At 35.8% G+C, this 19,958-nt stretch overlaps 1 protein-coding gene across 2 annotated transcripts; it reads left to right on the top strand.

Moving 5' to 3' along the window:
• The first annotated feature begins 1,539 nt into the window (after positions 1 to 1,539).
• On the top strand, positions 1,540 to 19,636 carry LOC117402401 (syntaxin-7-like). 2 transcript variants are annotated; one of them, XM_034003491.3, is made up of 10 exons: positions 1,540 to 1,635; positions 2,863 to 2,969; positions 9,144 to 9,213; positions 11,039 to 11,129; positions 12,028 to 12,165; positions 12,779 to 12,819; positions 15,296 to 15,392; positions 16,473 to 16,545; positions 17,639 to 17,721; positions 18,594 to 19,636. In XM_034003491.3, the coding sequence occupies exons 2-10, from the start codon at positions 2,885 to 2,887 to the stop codon at positions 18,687 to 18,689; spliced, it is 774 nt and encodes a 257-aa protein (XP_033859382.1). In that variant the 5' UTR covers positions 1,540 to 1,635; positions 2,863 to 2,884; the 3' UTR covers positions 18,690 to 19,636. The 2 variants fall into 2 exon arrangements, with proteins under 2 accessions (XP_033859382.1, XP_058879988.1); XM_059024005.1 differs by lacking the exon at positions 1,540 to 1,635 and adding an exon at positions 2,210 to 2,291.
• The last annotated feature ends 322 nt before the right edge of the window (positions 19,637 to 19,958 follow it).

The raw sequence follows: 19,958 nt of genomic DNA, 5'->3' as shown, positions 1-19,958 counted from the left end.
AGTAAAGCATGCTCTTAAAAATGTGTTAAAAAAATGGAAATGCTCTATGACTTAGAAAATGTGCCTTTCAATATACACCTGCTTTTGCACCTGTCAGCATGGTGTGTGTCTGCATTTCATTATGAAGGTAACAACAGAGGACTTCTTCATTAGTTTAGTATCTCCCTCATCAGATTTGCAGTGCATATCTTATTCCTCGGAAAGCAGAAAAGTGTATGTATAAGGCCTCTGCAAATATTCTAAGAGCATTCAATAGGATACATCCAGATTTTAAATTAGATCCAAATTTTAAATTAGCTGCCCGCCTGGTGTTCTCTCTGCCTCGCTTCACCCACGCTACTCCACTACTCCACTCGCTCCACTGGCTCCCGATCACCGCTCGCATCCAGTTCAAGACTCTTGTACTAGCCTACAGATGCCTTGACCAGACTGCACCCAGCTACCTCCAGACCCTCATCTCTCCCTACACCCCCACTCGACCTCTCCGCTCCGCCTGCACTAGAAGACTAGCTATACCTCCGCTACGCTCCCCTGCCTCCAGAGCCCGCTCCTTCTCCACCCTTGCTCCGCAGTGGTGGAATGACCTTCCTACAGATGTCAGGACTGCCCAGTCCCTGACCACATTCCGGCGCCTACTTAAGACTCACCTCTTCAAACAGCACCTGTAGAACTCCTCTGTTTGTATCCTGGGACACTATCACCCTTCATGTAAATGTGCTTTATTTTGCTCTTATCTGCCCCCTATTTTACTGCATTTAATCCTGTACTTCAGAATACTGTAATCTGCCAAGTGTTTAACCTGTAGTACTTTGTATTTAATCATATCCTGATGTAACTATCACTATTTAATCATATCCTGATGTAACTATCACTATTATCTGCTGTATTATTGAATTGTGGTTTGTCACACTTGTACTTTGCTTGAACAAAAGTTATTGTATTTCTTGATCTTATTGTATTACTTGTATTGTAACACTTGAAATGTATTTGCTTACGATTGTAAATCGCCCTGGATAAGGGCGTCTGCTAAGAAATAAATAATAATAATAATAATAATAATAACTATCACAGGTCATAAAATCATGCCTCTGGGAAGTGGTTTTAACAGTGGTACAACTGGTTCTGACTGCGCTGCCCTGAACGGTGCTGCTGCCACGCTGTTTGAAACAGAAATCTGTTTTGTTTGTTTGTTTGTTTGTTTTGTTTTTTTAATGAGCAAGGGTTAGATTGTAGTTAGCAATGCATTTCTAACTCCCAATTCTGGAGAATGGAATTTGCTGGGGATTAAGCAATACACTTGTCACAGTTATTACATATCTGGAAATTCTCTGAATGTCTCTAATTTCTCTGCCTAAAGTAGATATAATTCCTAGATCCCCAAAATATAATAATAATAATAATAATAATAATAATAATAATAATAATAATAATAATTAACTGAAACGGTTAATGTAGGCATATATACTATTCATATCATAGCAAGAATAAAGTTTCTGTTACAATGGAAAATTTAAACTACTGTAATTTGAATACTGTGTGGCTTGACAAACGGTGCGCATGCGTACACACCAATCAGCTGACGGGCATGATTCAGTAAGCAGGAAGCTGACAGCTGAGAGAATCTACAGAACCGAGGTAAGGAAATGTTAACACCGATGCGATTTTATATGTGATTGTAAAATAAAATATTAGACTAACAATTTAAAATCGTTTTGCACAGCAAAAAACCAAACGAACATACAAACATATACATTTGAAATGTTTCCACTTATGCATTTGTGCTGTGACTGACCTAGTTATAGATATCGTACATCTGTGCTTTGCTGTTTTGTTTTTTATCAATGTACTTGTCAGTACAGAATCAAAGATAAAAGGTTCGTTTCTTTTTTTTTCTTTTTTATTCTTATCGTGTTTTGTTCTCAATTTAGCTACGTATAGGAACGCATGACGTGGTAAACTTTGTGTTAATTACAGCCTTGCCTAACAGCTATGTCTTAGGCGTGTCATTTGATGTTTTAGGTGTGTCATTTGGTACAGTGTTTTCAGTTTTGTTTAAGTATACACATCAAGGTTTAATCGACCATATAGTGTGCGTTAGAAATATATGTGCCTTTTATTACCTTTGCCTTACTACACACATGTAATTGAAGAAATGCATCAGATTAGCTTTACGAAATTTAAAGAGGGTTAACGCCGCCTACCCCCTTCACGTTGACGACTTTTGCCATTGGTGCTCGTATGTGCAATGCACATTGTATAACCTCTGATTTAAAAGTTATTTCTCAAGATACGTGAGTATGAAGGAACCCCAGACATTACGACGTTAGTTGGACTATGTCAAGCAGACAGTCATTTTTACATTCTAAATGTGAACACAATAATATGATGTTGTATTTGTATTGCGTTTCATCTGTGTGGGGGGTGTCCATGTAGTGCTAGTTTGTAAAAATCTGTTTAAAGGGAACTAAAAAGTAAAAGTTAAAAAAAAAAAAATCAGTCCACCAAAAGCTGCTAGATTAATAGCTGAGAATCCATCTGTATGTGTCAAGTGAGAACTCCGACACTGGATTTCTGTAAGATTACTCAATGTTACAGGAAATTAAGTAAAAAATGTGTTCTAAGTAAGCGCATAGTAAGTAAGTAAGGTCTGTACTCTGTCCTGTCATGAAGAAACCCTCCCACCCATAAATGTTAAAAAAATGTTTTTATAAAATGAGTTCAAAATTATTAGGCTTAACGTAATACAAAAGAAAAAGGGTCATTAGTGTGATAGTTGCTTTGTCTTTTTACTCACAGAATAATATTTTGTCAGTAATGACTTTGGTGAAAAGGGCTCACACATGTTACATTTTTGTTTTTCAGGTGGAACTTCTAATGCTTCAACATGTCTTACCAATCAGGGACAGATAGTGATGCAAACCGCCTTGCGCAGACCATAGGTTCAAACATTCAGAAGATTACACAGCACAGTAAGTAATCGTCAGTATTCATATGAGAAAACCCAGCATTCTGTGATGGTCACTGCTGGCACTGGGAATTTGCAACCTATTTTTAAAATGTTGTTGCAACAACATACCAACCGACCTTTCACAGTTTCAGAAATCAAAGCTACGTTTGGTTCCAAAACTATAAGCAGAAGTTTGGCATGTCATTTCTTTAAGAAAATCAGGGTTTGTAAGTACATAACAAAAATCAGAAATAACTGTTTTAGTTGACAGTGAATGTGAACAAGCTATGGCTGCGTTGTTTTATTAATCTGTGCACTGCATCTCTGAGTTGAAAGTGACATCACTCTGTGCTCTTCGGCATGGGGGAATTAACAACAGTTTGGTGAATCAACATGATCCTAGGAGTCCGTTTGCTATGGAATAACACGGAAAAACATGGATTTTTTAGTTTTACACTTGGGGAGGGGCAAAAAACATGCAAGGCTTTTTTTGTTTGTTTGATAATAACCAAATCAGTACATTTTTATATATAAACATTAACACAGGCAACTTTGCTTTAAATTTACGTAAACATACCTGTCTAATAAAACTGCTTCCGGTATTCAAGTTCAGTTTACTTCAGTGTGCAGAGCTGTTCAAAGATGCCGAAAACATAAAAAAATCACCCCTAAGGATCGGATCAACGAGTTTGGCAAGGACGAATTTCATGTCACTGGTAATGTGCTGTTTTGTACTTCATGCAGCAAGGCTGTAGATTACATTCGTAGGCACACCATTAATAGAACATATGGGAAGCGGTAAACATAAATTGAATGCAAGGAAACGTAAACAAGATGAGGCCGAAACAGCAGGGTCATCGAAAACACTGAAACAGACCTCTGTGTTTGGATCATTTCAGCGTCTTACAACTGCCAAAGAACACTGTGAAACTGTTGTTTCAGATTTTGTCAAAATGTGTGTAAAAGCCGACATTTCTCTGTACAAAGTGGATCAATCAGGAGTTCAAGATTTTTTCAGCCAGCACATTAGGGAGGTGGTGCCATTCCAAAGTCAGACCAATTGTAGCTGGAATGCTTCAGCTCTATTTTAACAATAGCCGTCCGGATGACGACAACTAACTCAGAGTTGAACTAGCATTTATTTATTTATTTATTTATTTATTTATTTATTTACAACAGGGAACTATTTGTAATATTTGAAGTAAAAAAAAAAAAAAAAAAAAAGTGTTTGTTTTATTGATTAATGGCACTGGTCAGCTTGTAACTTGCTTAGAATTTTGAAATTGTAACCATTATTATTTTATTTATTTCTTTAGCAGACACATTTATCCAAAGTTACTTACACATGTTACACTGTAATACAAGGTTACAGTTCAAGAATAATGATATACTATAAACTAAAATACAACATAGAGACAGAACAAGTGTAACAAGAACAACAATAAATACTTCCTGTATTAACTGTTAACCAATAGTACTGTTTATGTGTCTTATAATGTGGCAGGGAAAAGTCATTTTATTGTACTCCCAGAATAATGCAGATTCTTTTTTTTTATCGGAGAATTTCATTTTTTTTATTGTGGAAAACTAGGATCCCTGCTGATGAGATTACTGCTGCTGCTGCTGCTTGCAAGGCTGTGGTTGACTTGTGTGAGAATGATCGCATGCTATTAGACTGGTGGGAAGGTGATGATGGCGTTGACAGCCAATAACAAAGTACAATGAAATTAAATTGTGCAAGAAACCAAGTCCAAAGATATGTTCAAGACATTGTGACTCGGTACAGCGACTTGGATTTCAAAAGCCATTTCAGGCTATGGAGGGCTTCAGTCCAGTGAAATGCTTTGTGTTATTAATAAATGCTTGCAAAAATAGCATTAATACGTGTTACTTTTTTGGTGCCACTGATCCTTAACCCTTATACTGGCTCATCGATTCACAGCTGCACCTACCACTGCTCTCTGACTGACCTGCCTCACTTGATGGGCTGCTCTTTCTGCAGCTGGGTGTGTCATGTTGGCGAAAACGGCACTGATATATCGTCTTGCATAAGCAGCGTCTACAAAATAAACAAAGCTTATTGGGACAAACTAAGAACTTAAAACCTTATTATCTCTGTTAAGGTTTAGTTATCTTTAACCGACTAATATTATAGGGATATTAGGGCTAGGTTGTTACATTAAAGTCAAATGCAGAAAGCAGCTAGCCTGCAATTGTAAATATTTATAAATATGAATATATTAATAGATACACATTCAAATACAGTTAGCCCTGATTTCGCAACTTCATAATATATTTGTTTAAAGTATAAAAGAACAAATAACATACATGGTAAAAAAAAAAAAAACATCTTGTTCTCTCTCATCTGATATCTAATTCTTGTACACCAGTGCCAAGTCGAGGTACAAAAGGCAGGATCTAACGGCATAGGCAGTTTTTCAAATACAATACAAGATAAGATTGTTGACTAATATTTATATAAGTATTTTTATTAGTGCTACATATTTATTAAATACACAACTCCATGCCCATTTTCAAAAGATTTGCCGAATCTACAATTAAATTGATAGAAGTGTCTACGTACTGGAGACTGACTTCTTCCATGATTGTGGCCATATTGGTTCTGCTGAAATTCACAGACTCTCAACCTTGTTGAATCCGCTGCTTCAGTGATGACGCATCGGTGAATTTAACAACAGTTCGTTGAGAGACTCCCGGTGAATTAAACAACTGTTTGGTGAATCCGCTTTACATCGGTGCTTGCAGCGGTGAATAAAATAACGCGCCCTATGTTAAACCAGTTAAAGACAGCATGTACTGGATGACATGCTAATATTAAGAAATGAACACAGGGTTAAGAAAAGAATCTCTTTAGTTGAGAGTGTAATGTTGGTGAGTTACTCATTTAAATAACAACTTTCCTAATGAAATTGTAAGCTATACAGTTCTACATCACTGTACTTCTGTGTGTGTGTTTACCATGTGCAGCATGTGTTTGTCATTGTTATAAGGAACATTTTCATTTTAATAACTGAAATTAAACCACTCGCACAGATTTTTCCTCTTGTGTACGGTTGTGTAAATTGTACTCCTAAAACTAGTTAGTTACAGTCTTTTCTCCTTTGTCTAATTAATGCATTCAGCTTACTCTTTTATGTCCTGTCTTATCAGCTTTTTTGCATGCTTTATGGGTTAGTGATAGTCAGTAGAGACCTAATGTAAAACAAACTGCTGTCTTGTGTCAGTGTAGGTTGCAGGCCAGTGCCGTTATCTTGTAAATATAAAGATTTTAAATGAAATGCAACATATGTGTCCCAGGGCAGTAGTTACCAGTGAGGGGACATGGGCAATCTGAAATGACAGAAGTGCAGTACCAATAGGATATCTTTCTTAACCTTTTTTTTTATTTATCTAAAACTATTGTTGCAACAACACATTGTTTAAATTCAATGTTACACTTAATTCAGATAATATGGGCCAGTATATATCTTTCACCTACCGCATTTCACTTGCTGCAGTCAGGCACAGTGCCTGAATGCACTTGCAAGGGTGGAAATAAGACTTCTATTGCATAGCAGGTTCGTCGAGTCAAGATTTTAATACTAGCTTGATTAGCCACAGTGTATAGTTAACAGGCTGAGGTCTGTCTTGCTAATCTCATAGTAAAACCAGGCATGGATCAAATTGCTATACAATGGGAGTCTTATTTCCATCTGTGAAGGATTGACTGGCTGGGCAAAAGCAGAATTTAATTAATTAGTCATTTAGCAGACGCTTTAATTCAAAGCGATTTACAGTTTTGAGGGGCGTGAACTATGCATTAACAACTGCTGCTGCAGAGTCACTTACAATAGGGCCTTGGTTTTACGTGTCATCTGAAGGACGGAAACATCTCTCTGGAAACTGCACCCTCGGAATGGGATCAACGTAGTATACGATAAATAATTAAATCAAAGTCGTGGCTTAAAATACCACTATTGTTTTTTTGGGTTTTTTTTTTAATTTAGTCGTTGCCAATTAGTTTTTATTGTTTTCTCCCCAATTTGAAATGCCCAATTATTTTTAGGCTCAGCTCACCGCTACCACCCCTGCGCTGACTCGGGAGGGGCGAAGATGAACACACGCTGTCCTCCGAAGCGTGTGCCGTCAGCCGCCCGCTTCTTTACGTTCTGCAGACTCGCCGTGCAGCCGCCTCAGAGCTACAGGGTCGGAGGACAACGCAGCTCTGGGCAGCTTACAGGCAAGCCCGCAGGCACCCGGCCAGACTACAGGGGTCGCTGGTGCGCGGTGAGCCGAGGACACCCTGGCCGACCTAACCCTCCCTCCCCCCGGACGACGCTCGGCCAATTGAGCGCCGCCCCCTGGGAGCTCCCCTCCACGGTCGGCTGTGGAATAGCCTGGACTCGAACCGGCGACGTCCAGGCTATAGAGCGCATCCTGCACCCTAGCGAGTGCTTTTACTGGATGCACCACTCGGGAGCCCCAAATACCACTATTGTTTTAAAAATCCATTAAAAAAAAAAAAAATGACGACTATTGACAGGTATATTGTTCTAATTGTATAAAAGCCTACCTCTGTCATGCACCAAACTTTCAATAACGTATAGCTTTCAATACCGATATCTGTTTTTTTTTTCTTTCACTCTGAATAAGAATGAACAAAGGCTCCACGATAGAAAAGGTCATGTCTTCAAAACATATAAAATGTAATGTCAACTTTTGAAGTGCTGAAGGTTAAACATTCTAGTGAAAAGTGTCAGGAATAGGAGAGAATGGTAGCGACTGGAGTCAGAGGATGCAATTCAAGCACAAGGTTGCAGGATTTTATTAAATGAAATAAAAATAGAACATAATTTTAAGTATACACAAACAAAAGCTGCCAAGCAGGCTTCTAGCAAAGTAGCAGCAAAGTAGGAGACAATCCAAAACAGAGCTACCTGCTAGCACAGAGCTGTGCTTAAGTACAGTAGGGCCAGGCTAAATTGCCAGTCAATTATGTTATTTAGCTTGACCATTCACATGTATAAGTTTACCCTCCAGTCAGGTCAAGCTCAGCCACATATTCACATGGCTGCCTGGTTTGCCTCAACTGAACCCCAAGCTGGCAAACAGACACACACTGGATGTACAGTACTAACAAGAGGAATAATAATTGTATACGCAATTTCCCCATGACATTGTCTTCATACTGTCACAACTTCCCTGACTTGGCAAGCTTCGCCTCAGAACTCCTCAAGCACACTGCGCACCACAAATTAAAACTGATGGAAAGCCCAAGTCGGAGCTTATCATGAGTGATATTAAACATTGTTTAGTACTGGTTAAAAAAAATATTTATCAATAGATTTATACATTCTTTTAATCTGGATGCAATGCTGAAAACACCTTTTTAGAATTCAGAAGTTTTAAGTACAGAAAATGTAAATTCTAAATGGAGATTAAAAGGCCTGTCGCCATCATAACAGTTAAGTACACTGATCAGGGCTTGGATCATTGCTTGGTGGGGGTTGGAAAGTCAGTCAGTCATAAATCTTGTGATTTGTACATATTTCTGTATAGTTCCCATTGTCCCAAGCTGACATATGTTCCTTCTCCACTGAACATAACAGGGGTGTTAATAGCATAGAGCAGCTGCAAATATGCAATTAGAATGGTTAACACCTTCAGAACTCTGAAGACGAGCATCATCATTTAGATCCTTTTCAACCTGTTGTCATCTTTTAACAGTGTAATCTGAGGTCTATTAACACCATGTACAGTGCTGCTTAATGGGCATACTCGGGTGACTTTTGGTCTCAAAGGCAGGACTGGACTGTATTATTATTATTGTTATTATTATTATTATTATTATTATTATTATTATTATTACTTTAACTACTACTACTACTAATATAATCAAAATAATACATATATGTTGAACCGTTTACAAGACATTGGCCTTATACTCAATACACATGTATGCTGAGATTCCATAGACCAAGTTCGATCAAGGGAGTCGTACAAGAACAGATTTGCAAAGAATGGAATGTCTGAATTAAAACTTGTTATACAATGTAGCACAATCAAAAGCATAGAAATGTATTTAGAATTTGCATACCCGCATAGGTTGCTGTGAAAGACAATTTTCAACAATTTTTCAAAATCAGGTTGTACTCTTGGATGTATTCTTAATATTGTTTTCCATATATTTAATCAGCTGCTGAAATCCAAAGGATTGTAAACCAGCTTGGAACACCACAGGACAGCGCAGAACTGCGGCAACAGCTGTAAGTTAAAGTCTGTTCGATTTGTTCCTTGACAGCAGGTGGCAGTATTAACCAATTCAAAAAGTGATACAGCATAAAACAAGAGAACAGTTTCTTTGTTCGTGCATAGCATTTAACATCTATAAGGAAGTGCCGTTATAATGTTCTGTAGAGGATACCTATTCCTGTAGTGTGATGTATAGTCCTTTGATGATTCAGAGGTATTGAATTTAGGTCATGGTGACCTACTTGCTATCTTCTGATAGACTGAAATAATTAAAGTTTGATATCTTAAACCATTTGTTTCAGTATCTGTACTACTGTTTGGTTTTTTTTTTTTAAACATGACTTCTGGTAGGCTGAAGCTATATATTTGTGTAAGCTGTGAAATCAAAATGTTCAATGAGCCCTACTAAAAGGAAAATAATTGTAAACCACATTAGATAGGGTTTGAATTTTTCAATACATATTTTACTTTTTGCAAGTGCCTAAAATTTGTATTATTTTAGTGTGTTGTTCAAAAGTTTTGGAAGCTTTGCTGCTTAATGTGATAACTTTCAAGATATTCTTTTCTGATCTGTTGCAATAAACTGTGTCTAACTGGGTGGGCAGAGGTAAACAATGCTAAGTGCTCACAAGTTGGATATCAATCCTAAACTACAAACCTGCCTTATTGGCACAAATCTCCAATGAGGACCTAGGAGGACTCAACTTAATTGTAAATTGGTGAGACTAGGACTTGGGGCCCTATTCATAAAACCAGGGTTGGTGTCAATTCTTCTTGTTCAATTCCAATTACTTTTTAAAATCAATTCCAAATTCCAATTCCTATTCCTGTTCCCTTTTTTATCAGTTCCAAAACATCATTGATAAAAATTGCAATTAACTGTATTCTCTTAAAATTAGCTTCTCACAGTGGCAACAAATTACTTAAATTGAAGTACTGTTAGTCGATTAAATTGGCTTCAAATGAAAGCAGTTAAACAATCACAACAATTATATCTCTAAAATATAAATTCCAATTCCTTCAAAGGAATTGGAATTGGGAATTGATTTTTAAAAATGCTGCTGACAGCTGACATGATTTAAATAATCAAAATGGTTTTTAAAATAACAGTCCTTAAAGACAAAACAAACAAAAAAAAAAACATAACAAGAAGTGCTCTGAATTTTCTGTTCTGTACCAGATCATGGATCGTTATTGCTGTGTTGCCTGTTTGACAATGTGGGCAATAATCCTTACACTATCAGAGCACTAGAGCGGACATTTTGAAAAGAGCTTTGAAACAGACTTTAAAGTTATATGTCTAAAACGTTGTCAGGATGTTAACAATGAAAATAAAAATGACAGGTACGTTATTTAAACAGTTGTAGCAACACTTGGGGACGTGTAGCGCTATATTATTCGGAACCCCGCTACTTACTCTTTAACGTGAATATGTAGGCTATAGGTGTGGAAGTTTAACAAAACAGAGCTTACCCTCGTTTTGTTTAACATTACTATTACTTTGATTCATTTCTTTTGGCTTGTATATGCAATTTTAGCATGAAAATCATTTTTCAAAGCATGGTTTAAACCAAGAGGATGTTTATAAAAACAATTTAAAAAAACAGCCCTTAAAAAAAACAATCCCTAATAAAAGTCTGTAACATTTTGTGAATAGGGCCCTAGATCATTCCAGAAGTTCTTATTTAATTATTGTCCCGAAAACAAACACGTCCCTCCAAAAGAAGTGGATTTTTTAAAGTAATTTTTGCACTTGTAAAAAATACATAGTACACTGGAAAAATGTAGTCCTGAAAACAGTGGAATTGAGATTTTTATTTTGTTTGTTTCAAATTTTAGCCTACAGAAACAGCAGAATGCTAATCGGCTAGCCAAAGAAACAGACAGGTATATGAAAGAGTTTGGATCACTTCCACCGAGAGCAGAACAGGTACTGTGCACTGCTTTCACTTACTTATGTTAAAAATGTGTGTATTCTTCTGTGCATTTTCAGGTTAAAGTTTTATTATTTGTCCGTGATTTTGTCATGTCCCATAAAATACAACATTCGGTATCATATATGTTTAATAATCCAGTCATGAAAAAATAAGGATTATTATTGTATAAAAAACGGGTCATTGGTTATTGAGTAAATCAACTTTAAATCTTCACTAATTGGGCATTCACTTCCAGAAATGTAAGCTGTCTTACTTGGGCGGATGAACTAAGAAATCACCTTTCCTTACAAGGCATCAATTCAGTGAAAAAAAGCAATATGCACTGTCTCGGGTCAAAGCCACTCACTACATAGCATGCAAATGTACAACAGAGGACCAAATCACAGAAACCTTTAACACTGGACAAGACACTTTTGTTTTCCATATAAAACACCATTTAAAAAAAGATGTGAACAAAAACTTGATCCTGAAAAAGTATTTTTTAATAGTGGGTTGCTTTAAACAAGTACCTGTTCGAAACTGGTTTGTTTTTCTATTAGATATGTGCTGTTTAAGTTTGTCTGTAAGTACAGTACACATTATTTAAAAGAGTGACATGTTTGTTTGTTTTATAGTTTTTTATTCCGTGGCCATTTTAAAGGGGAAATCTCCAGGCATACAACCTAAGAAATATTTCTTAGGAGCAAATGGCATGTATTGACATTTATTTCTTTGATAATGTTTAACAACCTACATTAATTTACCACTAGTATTTTTGGATGCCCAACACTTGAATTGATCCAAAGTAGTGTTTTGCAGTAAATATTTGACAGAACCCAAGTAAGCTTTCCAACAAAGCTCATCTTTGTTTTTTTTCTTTTGTTTTCTTTTGTTTGTTTTTTTTAATTGTAGCGCCAAAGAAAGATCCAGAAAGATCGTCTAGTTGGTGACTTTTCTAATGCATTGGCTGCTTTCCAAAAGATTCAAAGACAGGCTGCTCAGAAGGAAAAGGAATTTGTAGCCAGAGTGCGTGCCAGCTCAAGAGTGTCTGTAAGTAGAAAGATTCAAATGCTTGTTTATTTGTTGTGGGGTCTAGGAAGTTATATTTGCCCATAATTTAGTCTTAAAATATATATATTTTGGATAGGTCTAAAATACTGTGTTTGTAGTCTTTACTAGCACAATTATTTGTTTATATGTATTTTAGTTTCTGTATACAAGAAAACACTCAATTTGTAAACCACTACAATACCTAAAAATCTGTTTATTAAAAATGTATGTGTACAGGGAAGTAATGGTGGTTATATTACACAATAAATATTAGAGGGAAAAAAACACCAGAAAAAACATTGAAATGGATGCCTAGATTTGAAGTAATCAAATATATATATATATATATATATATATATATATATATATATATATATATTATAAAATGTCCAAGCATCACTTTACAAGCAGTAAACAGAATGCTTCAAAAACAAGTTAATGAGTTTTCCCACACATCATGGTAAATAAACCTTAGCCCAATGGGTGCTGCACTGAGATTTAAGACGGACAAAAAAAACAGATGGTTAGAGCTAATTGTTCCCCTAGGTAAACTATCTGACATTCAAAGCAAGAAAAAATTGCAGCAGTTTGTTTTTTCATTTCTCTGTTCTAGGGTGGTTTGCCAGATGATGGAGGCCTGCTGTCCTATGAAAGGTGAGAAAGAGAAGTAGTCTTAAGCCAGGTTCATGGTTTTTTTTTTTTTAAAACGTCATGTTTTAAAAAAACGTATTCAACGTCATGGTTATTTTTTGTTCAAAGTATTCAACGTCACAAAATGACTGCACTCTTTAAAATCAAAGTCAAATGAACAGTTCTTAATAGGCGCAGGTGTCCCACCAAATATTGTGAAAGAGTCTCAGTCGCCTTGCACACTAGTAAAAGAAGTCAGGTGAAAACACAACATTAAAAGGTATTATAAATACATATGAATAAACAATAAGAAAAATCAATTGATCACAAACAAACACATGTCACATAAAACATCTTACTAACAAAATAGAAATGTCACAAATATGACTTGATAAAGTTGTAACTGGCAACATTTTATTTCACATTTGGAGCTCTACAAATATAATTTTTACATGAAAAATAACTGGTTGGGTGAATTGTTTTTTGGGTGTATTGACAGGGTTCAGGGATTAATGTGTGTTACTTGCAGCTTTTTTTAATTTTTTTTTTTTTTTGCCTTTTTGTATTGTTTATTGATGTTTATTTATTTCTTAGCAGACGCCCTTATCCAGGGCGATTTACAATCGTAAGCAAATACATTTCAAGTGTTACAATACAAGTAATACAATAAGAGCAAGAAATACAATAACTGCCCAGTCCCTGACCACATTCCGGCGCCTCCTTAAGACTCACCTCTTCAAAGAGCACCTGTAGAACTCCTCTGTTTGTATCCTGGGACACTATCACCCTTCATGTAAATGTGCTTTATTTTGCTCTTATCTGCCCCCTATTTTACTGCATTTAATCCTGTACTTCAGAATACTGTAATCTGCCAAGTGTTTAACCTGTAGTACTTTGTATTTAATCACATCCTGATGTAACTATCACTATTTAATCATATCCTGATGTAACTATCACTATTACCTGCTGTATTATTGAATTGTGGTTTGTCAAACTTGTACTTTACTTGAACAAAAGTTATTGTATTTCTTGCTCTTATTGTATTACTTGTATTGTAACACTTGAAATGTTTTTGCTTACGATTGTAAGTCGCCCTGGATAAAGGCGTCTGCTAAGAAATAAATAATAATAATAATAATAATAACTTTTGTTCAAGCAAAGTACAAGTGTGACAAACCACAATTCAATAATACAGCAGATAATAGTGATAGTTACATCAGGATATGATTAAATACAAAATACTACAGGTTAAACACTTGGCAGATTACAGTATTCTGAAGTACAGGATTAAATGCAGTAAAATAGGGGGCAGATAAGAGCAAAATAAAGCACATTTAAATGAAGGGTGATAGTGTCCCAGGATACAAACAGAGGAGTTCTACAGGTGCTGTTTGAAGAGGTGAGTCTTAAGGAGGCGCTGGAATGTGGTCAGGGACTGGGCAGTCCTGACATCTGTAGGAAGGTCATTCCACCACTGCGGAGCAAGGGTGGAGAAGGAGCGGGCTCTGGAGGCAGGGGAGCGTAGCAGAGGTAGAGCCAGTCTTCTAGTGCAGGTGGAGCGGAGAGGTCGAGTGGGGGTGTAGGGAGAGATGAGGGTCTGGAGGTAGCTGGGTGCAGTCTGGTCAAGGCATCTGTAGGCTAGTACAAGAGTCTTGAACTGGATTCGAGCGGTGATCTGGAGCCAGTGGAGCGAGCGGAGTAGTGGAGTAGCGTGGGCGAAGCGAGGCAGAGAGAACACCAGGCGGGCAGCAGAGTTCTGGATGAGCTGGAGCGGATGGGTGGCGGACGCAGGGAGGCCAGCCAGGAGGGAGTTGCAGTAGTCTAGGCGGGAGAGTACCAGGGCCTGGACCAGGAGCTGGGTAGCGTAGTTGGTGAGGAAGGGTCGGATTCTTCGGATGTTGCTCAGGAAGAATCGGCAAGTGCGTGCCAGAGTGGAGATGTGCTGGGAATAAGAGAGGCAGGGGTCCAGGGTGACTCCGAGGTTCTTAGCGGAGGAAGAGGGAGAGAGTGTGGTAGATTCCAGAGGAACAGAGATAGAGAGATCAGAGGAGTGGGAGGAGGAGGGAAAGAAAAGGAGGTCAGATTTAGAGAGGTTGAGTTTGAGGTGATGCGAGTGCATCCAGGAGGAAATAGCAGACAGACAGGTAGAGATGCATTGCACCCAGATTTAGCTGTAAGCTCATTTTCATTGGCAGTCCCTGGACAAGCAAAAAAGAAAAAAAAAAGAAAATAATACAAATAAAGTACAATTTACAGAAGGGAATATGATCGAGCATCAGATAATTGTATAAGAAGGAAAAATAAAATAGAAAAAGAAAAATAAGGATACGTTCAATTGTATGTGTTATCTGTGATATTGGACGCTTGGATGTTATTGATCTCTAGATGTTTTAGTGTGTTTGTTATTATATTGTTATTTATTCAAATACAAGGACACACATTTATTGAACTTAGAACATATCAAATTAGAACTTATAACTTCTATTCTTTTCAATGACAGTGAAAGTCAGCCCCAAGCACAGGTACAAGATGATGCTATTAAGAAAGAAGACCTTATGCTCATCAAAGAAAGAGAAACTTCCATAAGGCAACTAGAGGTGATTATGATGTGCAATTTACATTTTTTTAAATATATCTAGCTTTTTTTTCAATTATTATCTCTTTATCCTAGACAGTGCTTCCAAATGGCACATGCATTATGTGCTTACATATATACTCAGGCGTTTGGGATTTATCAGTCAGCACACATACACAAGTCAACTCTTTTCACATTGGCCCTTTTTCATTCAATCTTACATTGAACCCTGCTTATATGTTACACTTTTCCTCATCACTTTCGTCTGGATTTCTTTCCCTCCTTCACCTGAATTCCACAGTTTGTAAGCTTTAGCTGACCTATGCCTATAGAAGGGGGTGAGTAGCCAAGTGCCTGTTAGTTTTCCTGTAAATGCATTATTCTGCCAATAGGAGCAGAGATGGTAGCATTTACCTGTTTGGTTTAAAATTATTCTCCATTTAGTGAAAACTTTTTCTAAAAAGAAAAAAATCCAAAAACTGCAATTAAATGATTGCTATTTTTTATTATTATTATTATTATTATTATTATTATTATTATTATTATTATTATTATTATTTTTATTTTTATTTTTATTATTATTATTATTATTATTATTATTATTATTATTATTTTTATTATTTACTGCATTTGTAATTTTGCACTATGCAATGAGACAATGATGTCTTTTTTATGCTTCATATTTCATTTATTGTATTGTGATTCTCGTATCCCAAAGACATTACCAATGCAAAGCTCTACATGCCAAATATTCATGAGTGCATAAACAATAATTAATCTGATTAAGAGCATATATCATGGGATTAAAAAAAGATACACATTATTATGCAAATTCAGAGGGTATAAATTATTAATTAAAGCTCATTGAAAAATACTTCTATGCAACAGGAGCCTTTCTCATTCCTAGTTGTGTATATGTTTAGGCTGTTATTAAACCTGGAAGGGTTCAAACAGGTCAGTTAAATAATCAATGCATCTTGGTTACAATAGACTGAAAGTCACAAGATGGAGACCCCTGAGTCAGATACTAAAACTCATTAAAATATCTTTATACATCTTTAACATGCTCACTAACATATTTGTGACCCTTTTATTTTATCAGTCTGATATTACAGATATCAATGAAATCTTCAAAGATTTGGGAATGATGATTCATGAGCAAGGGGACACAATTGGTAAGATTGTTTTTTTTGTTATTTCATTGGGGGGGGGGGGGTCGGATACATCCTGTCAATCTTTTTATGCACCAAAATAAACCTCACAAACACTCCATCCTAGGCTTGTAAGGGCTGGAAAAAGACTAAAAGGCTGCTGTAATAATTTGCACTTACATTATTTTTATATAAGAAGTGTGTAGTATACTTCAGGTTATAATATTATGTATAGTATGCTGTTTATTTTTTGCAAGGATACTTCTGTCTTGAAGGGCAGTTACCGTTCCAGGTTTAACAGGTACAGTGAAGTGATTCTCGGCTGGTTTTACAGAATACAATGAAGTGATTCTCGGCTGGTTTTACAGAATACCAGCGCCTGGATATTTAATTTCAACATTAGTGTGGAGCCATAGCCATTAAAAAGTGTAGTTATGGCAGCCCCTTAAACTTGGATTTCATTCAAGCCCTGGTCAGAGGAGTAATTTAATAATTAAGAACAGTTGGCTGCTCCTGATCTATCTTGGTAAACTTTTCATAATAGATCAATAATTAAAGAAACTTATGGAACAATCCCAAACCTCCCGAGTCGTTATTAGGCTTTGTTAGACTACACAGCACATTTAATTGCTGTATTTAGCACTTAGAGCTACATAGGCACAGTTGGTCTGGCACTTTTATTGTTTTTCAGCTTGACTGACTTCCCTTGACGGGTCATTTAAGGTAACAACAATATCGACTAAGAATTCTGTGTATTGTACTTATTTTTCTTTATTTTATTTTTTTAAAGGAAATATTTCTTTTTGACTCTACTATAATCACACACGGTAATACTGTATAGCTGATAAGATCGTAATGCTTTTATTTTATTAGATGTTGTGCATGATTGGACAAGAATGTACCCTAAATGTTTCTAAAATACTGCTTTAATGAATTCCTTGCAGAAAACAACTGGAAAACTTTACCAGAGGGAAACCCATGTATATATAATAGATAGGGCCATTTTAAACTTTGTCTTATCTCCAGACTGATGTTTTTAAGTGTACTTAATGTTTATGTAACATATGTTTTTGATTGTTGCTTGTTTTGTTTTTTTTGTTTGTTTTCCTTCATCCAGACAGCATAGAAGCCAATGTAGAAAATGCTGAAATACATGTGCAGTCAGCCGGCCAGCAGCTGTCCAGGGCTGCAGATTATCAGGTAAAGTCATTGTCTTAATCCACAGGATCCATGGTAAACTGGTCATTTCTGATAGCTTTTTCTGTTTTCTTTTAGATGAAACAAAAACACTTGCTTCTATTAAGATGGTTTTAACCTCAAGAACACTCATTAAACCCTCTATTCATTATAGCATTTTTTTTACATTTGAATATTCATCCAAGTTAACAGTACATACATGCAAGTCATATAATTCAGTACAACTTCTGTTTTCTTTTATTATACTACTGGTATAAATGTTTGACTTTCAGAATAAAAACATTTATGTTTTTAAAACTGTGTGCATGTAGTAAGCTTATCTTCATACTAGTAATTGATAAGTAGTTGATAAGATGAACATACTGGTACAGTAGGGTACATCTTACAATACAGGCTGATGCCATTGAACAGGTAGATTTTATACCAGTGCCATCCTAATTGTAATGTTAAGCAAAAACAGGGATCTACTTTATTTTTAATACAGGCCATAGTTTGCTGGCAAAGCAAGTTTAACAAATGAAGCTTACTTGGGCCTCACTTAAGAAACAGTGGATTCTATTAATTAAAAAAAATAATAATAATAATAATTCTGCACAGGACACAATCAAATATTTTGTTCTTGGCTAACTTGCCCCCTTACAAACTGTAACAGGCATTTTTTTTTTTTTTTTATCTTTCACTTTATTAACTTTTTGTATAATTATTTCCCAATCATTTTCCTCTTTGTGTGCTTCAGAGGTATTATCTTTTTGTTTTTAGATGTATTATTAACTTAGTAAATTGAAAGCTTTTCCTCAACCCTTTTAGTGATTGGATTAGAGGGATTCCACTGCAGTTTAATGGGTTTTTCTAATTTTGTTTTTGTTTACTGACAGCGCAAATCCCGCAAGAAGATCTGTATTCTGATTGTGGTTCTCACAGCACTAGCTGTTGTAATTGGACTAATCATCTGGGGTACTTTGAAAAACTAAAGATGCTACCAAGAAGTGCATTTCTAAATATTCTTAAGCTTATGTCACAAGCATGTTTTTACCAGTTTTTTCTTCTACTGTCATCTGTCTAAAAACTCAAGTTTGCCAAAAGAGTAGCCAAAGCTTGTAACAAAAAAAACAAAAATATATATAAATGATGAAAAGTGCTCTTTGCAGTTGTAATTTCTCTTTGTATTTGTTTTTAAGGATAATATATTTTATAACTTAAAATCATTTCTCAAGTACTTACATTCCATACGATAGTGCTTGACTTGAATTTGTAATTTGTGTGTTATTTGTGCCATCACCTAGCTGAATGTTGCCAAGAACATACTGTAGACTACTAGAATGTTTTAAATAATTCTCAACACTTTTATTATATTAATCATAATTGCACTAATAAGAATAGTACATACACTTGCACCTAATGTGCTGCTTTATAGAATGTAATATATTCATAACATGTTTAATGCTTTACATTTTGTAATAAGAACATTTCTGTGATTTGTAAAATTGCTCTGTGGTTTAAAATGTCAATTGCTACAATACAGATCTGTAAGTTAATTTTTGTTGTTTTGTCTGTCACAGTAACAATGAACTATTTGAGGTGTTTTTCTACACATGCCTCTGGGAAAAACTAGGGAGCAAGTTCACCTAAATCCTAAATTAATTAATCATACACCAAGGGTAGCTTTGATAGAGTTAATGAAGTAATAAATGATAAGTAATTATGAATGCCAGTGCACTGATTCTGTGTGGCACAGAATTTAACCAATCTAGCCGATTCTTGGCGATTTTCCATTTTCTTCTGTGTTGTCGTATTCTCATACTCACAGCTGTCTTTTCATTGTCTTCAGATATTATGCACCATAACAAACCATGTCCTTTATAAAAGTGTATTCCCTGGGTTTGGATTATGTGAAGAAATAAATCTTATTTAAAGTAAACTGGATGTTGGCATAATCAGCTTTATTTGAGCACACCATCACAGTAACTGCCTATGATCATTTGTGTAAACAACAGGCTATTAAATAAACTTTATACAAATAAGTTTATGAACAAATGTCATCATCAGCATCAACAAAGAAACAGCTTTTAGGTATACTGGCTTTTCAGAATATGTTAAAAGTTTTACTTTAGATATAGTGTATTTAATTTAGAATTACCTTCTATCTACTGAGTGGAAGGATTGGAAATTAAACTTAAAATCTCTCACACACACACACACAGATAGATAGAGAATACTAAATGATCTTTCGTGGTATACGG

The sequence above is a fragment of the Acipenser ruthenus genome, chromosome 5 (genome assembly GCF_902713425.1).
Source record: "Acipenser ruthenus chromosome 5, fAciRut3.2 maternal haplotype, whole genome shotgun sequence".
NCBI classification, from domain to species: Eukaryota; Metazoa; Chordata; class Actinopteri; order Acipenseriformes; family Acipenseridae; genus Acipenser; species Acipenser ruthenus.
The sequence above is the reverse complement of the archived record's forward strand: the minus strand, read 5'-3'. Positions and strand labels throughout refer to the sequence as shown.

Excerpts from the sequence above, each read along its gene's own strand:
- LOC117402401 (XM_034003491.3), top strand. The coding sequence starts at position 2,885 with ATGTCTTACCAATCAGGGACAGATAGTGATGCAAACCGCCTTGCGCAG. Across the intron at positions 9,214-11,038 it reads GCAGAACTGCGGCAACAGCT|CCTACAGAAACAGCAGAATG; the intron begins GTAAGTTAAAGT and ends TTCAAATTTTAG. Across the intron at positions 15,393-16,472 it reads CTTCCATAAGGCAACTAGAG|TCTGATATTACAGATATCAA; the intron begins GTGATTATGATG and ends TTATTTTATCAG.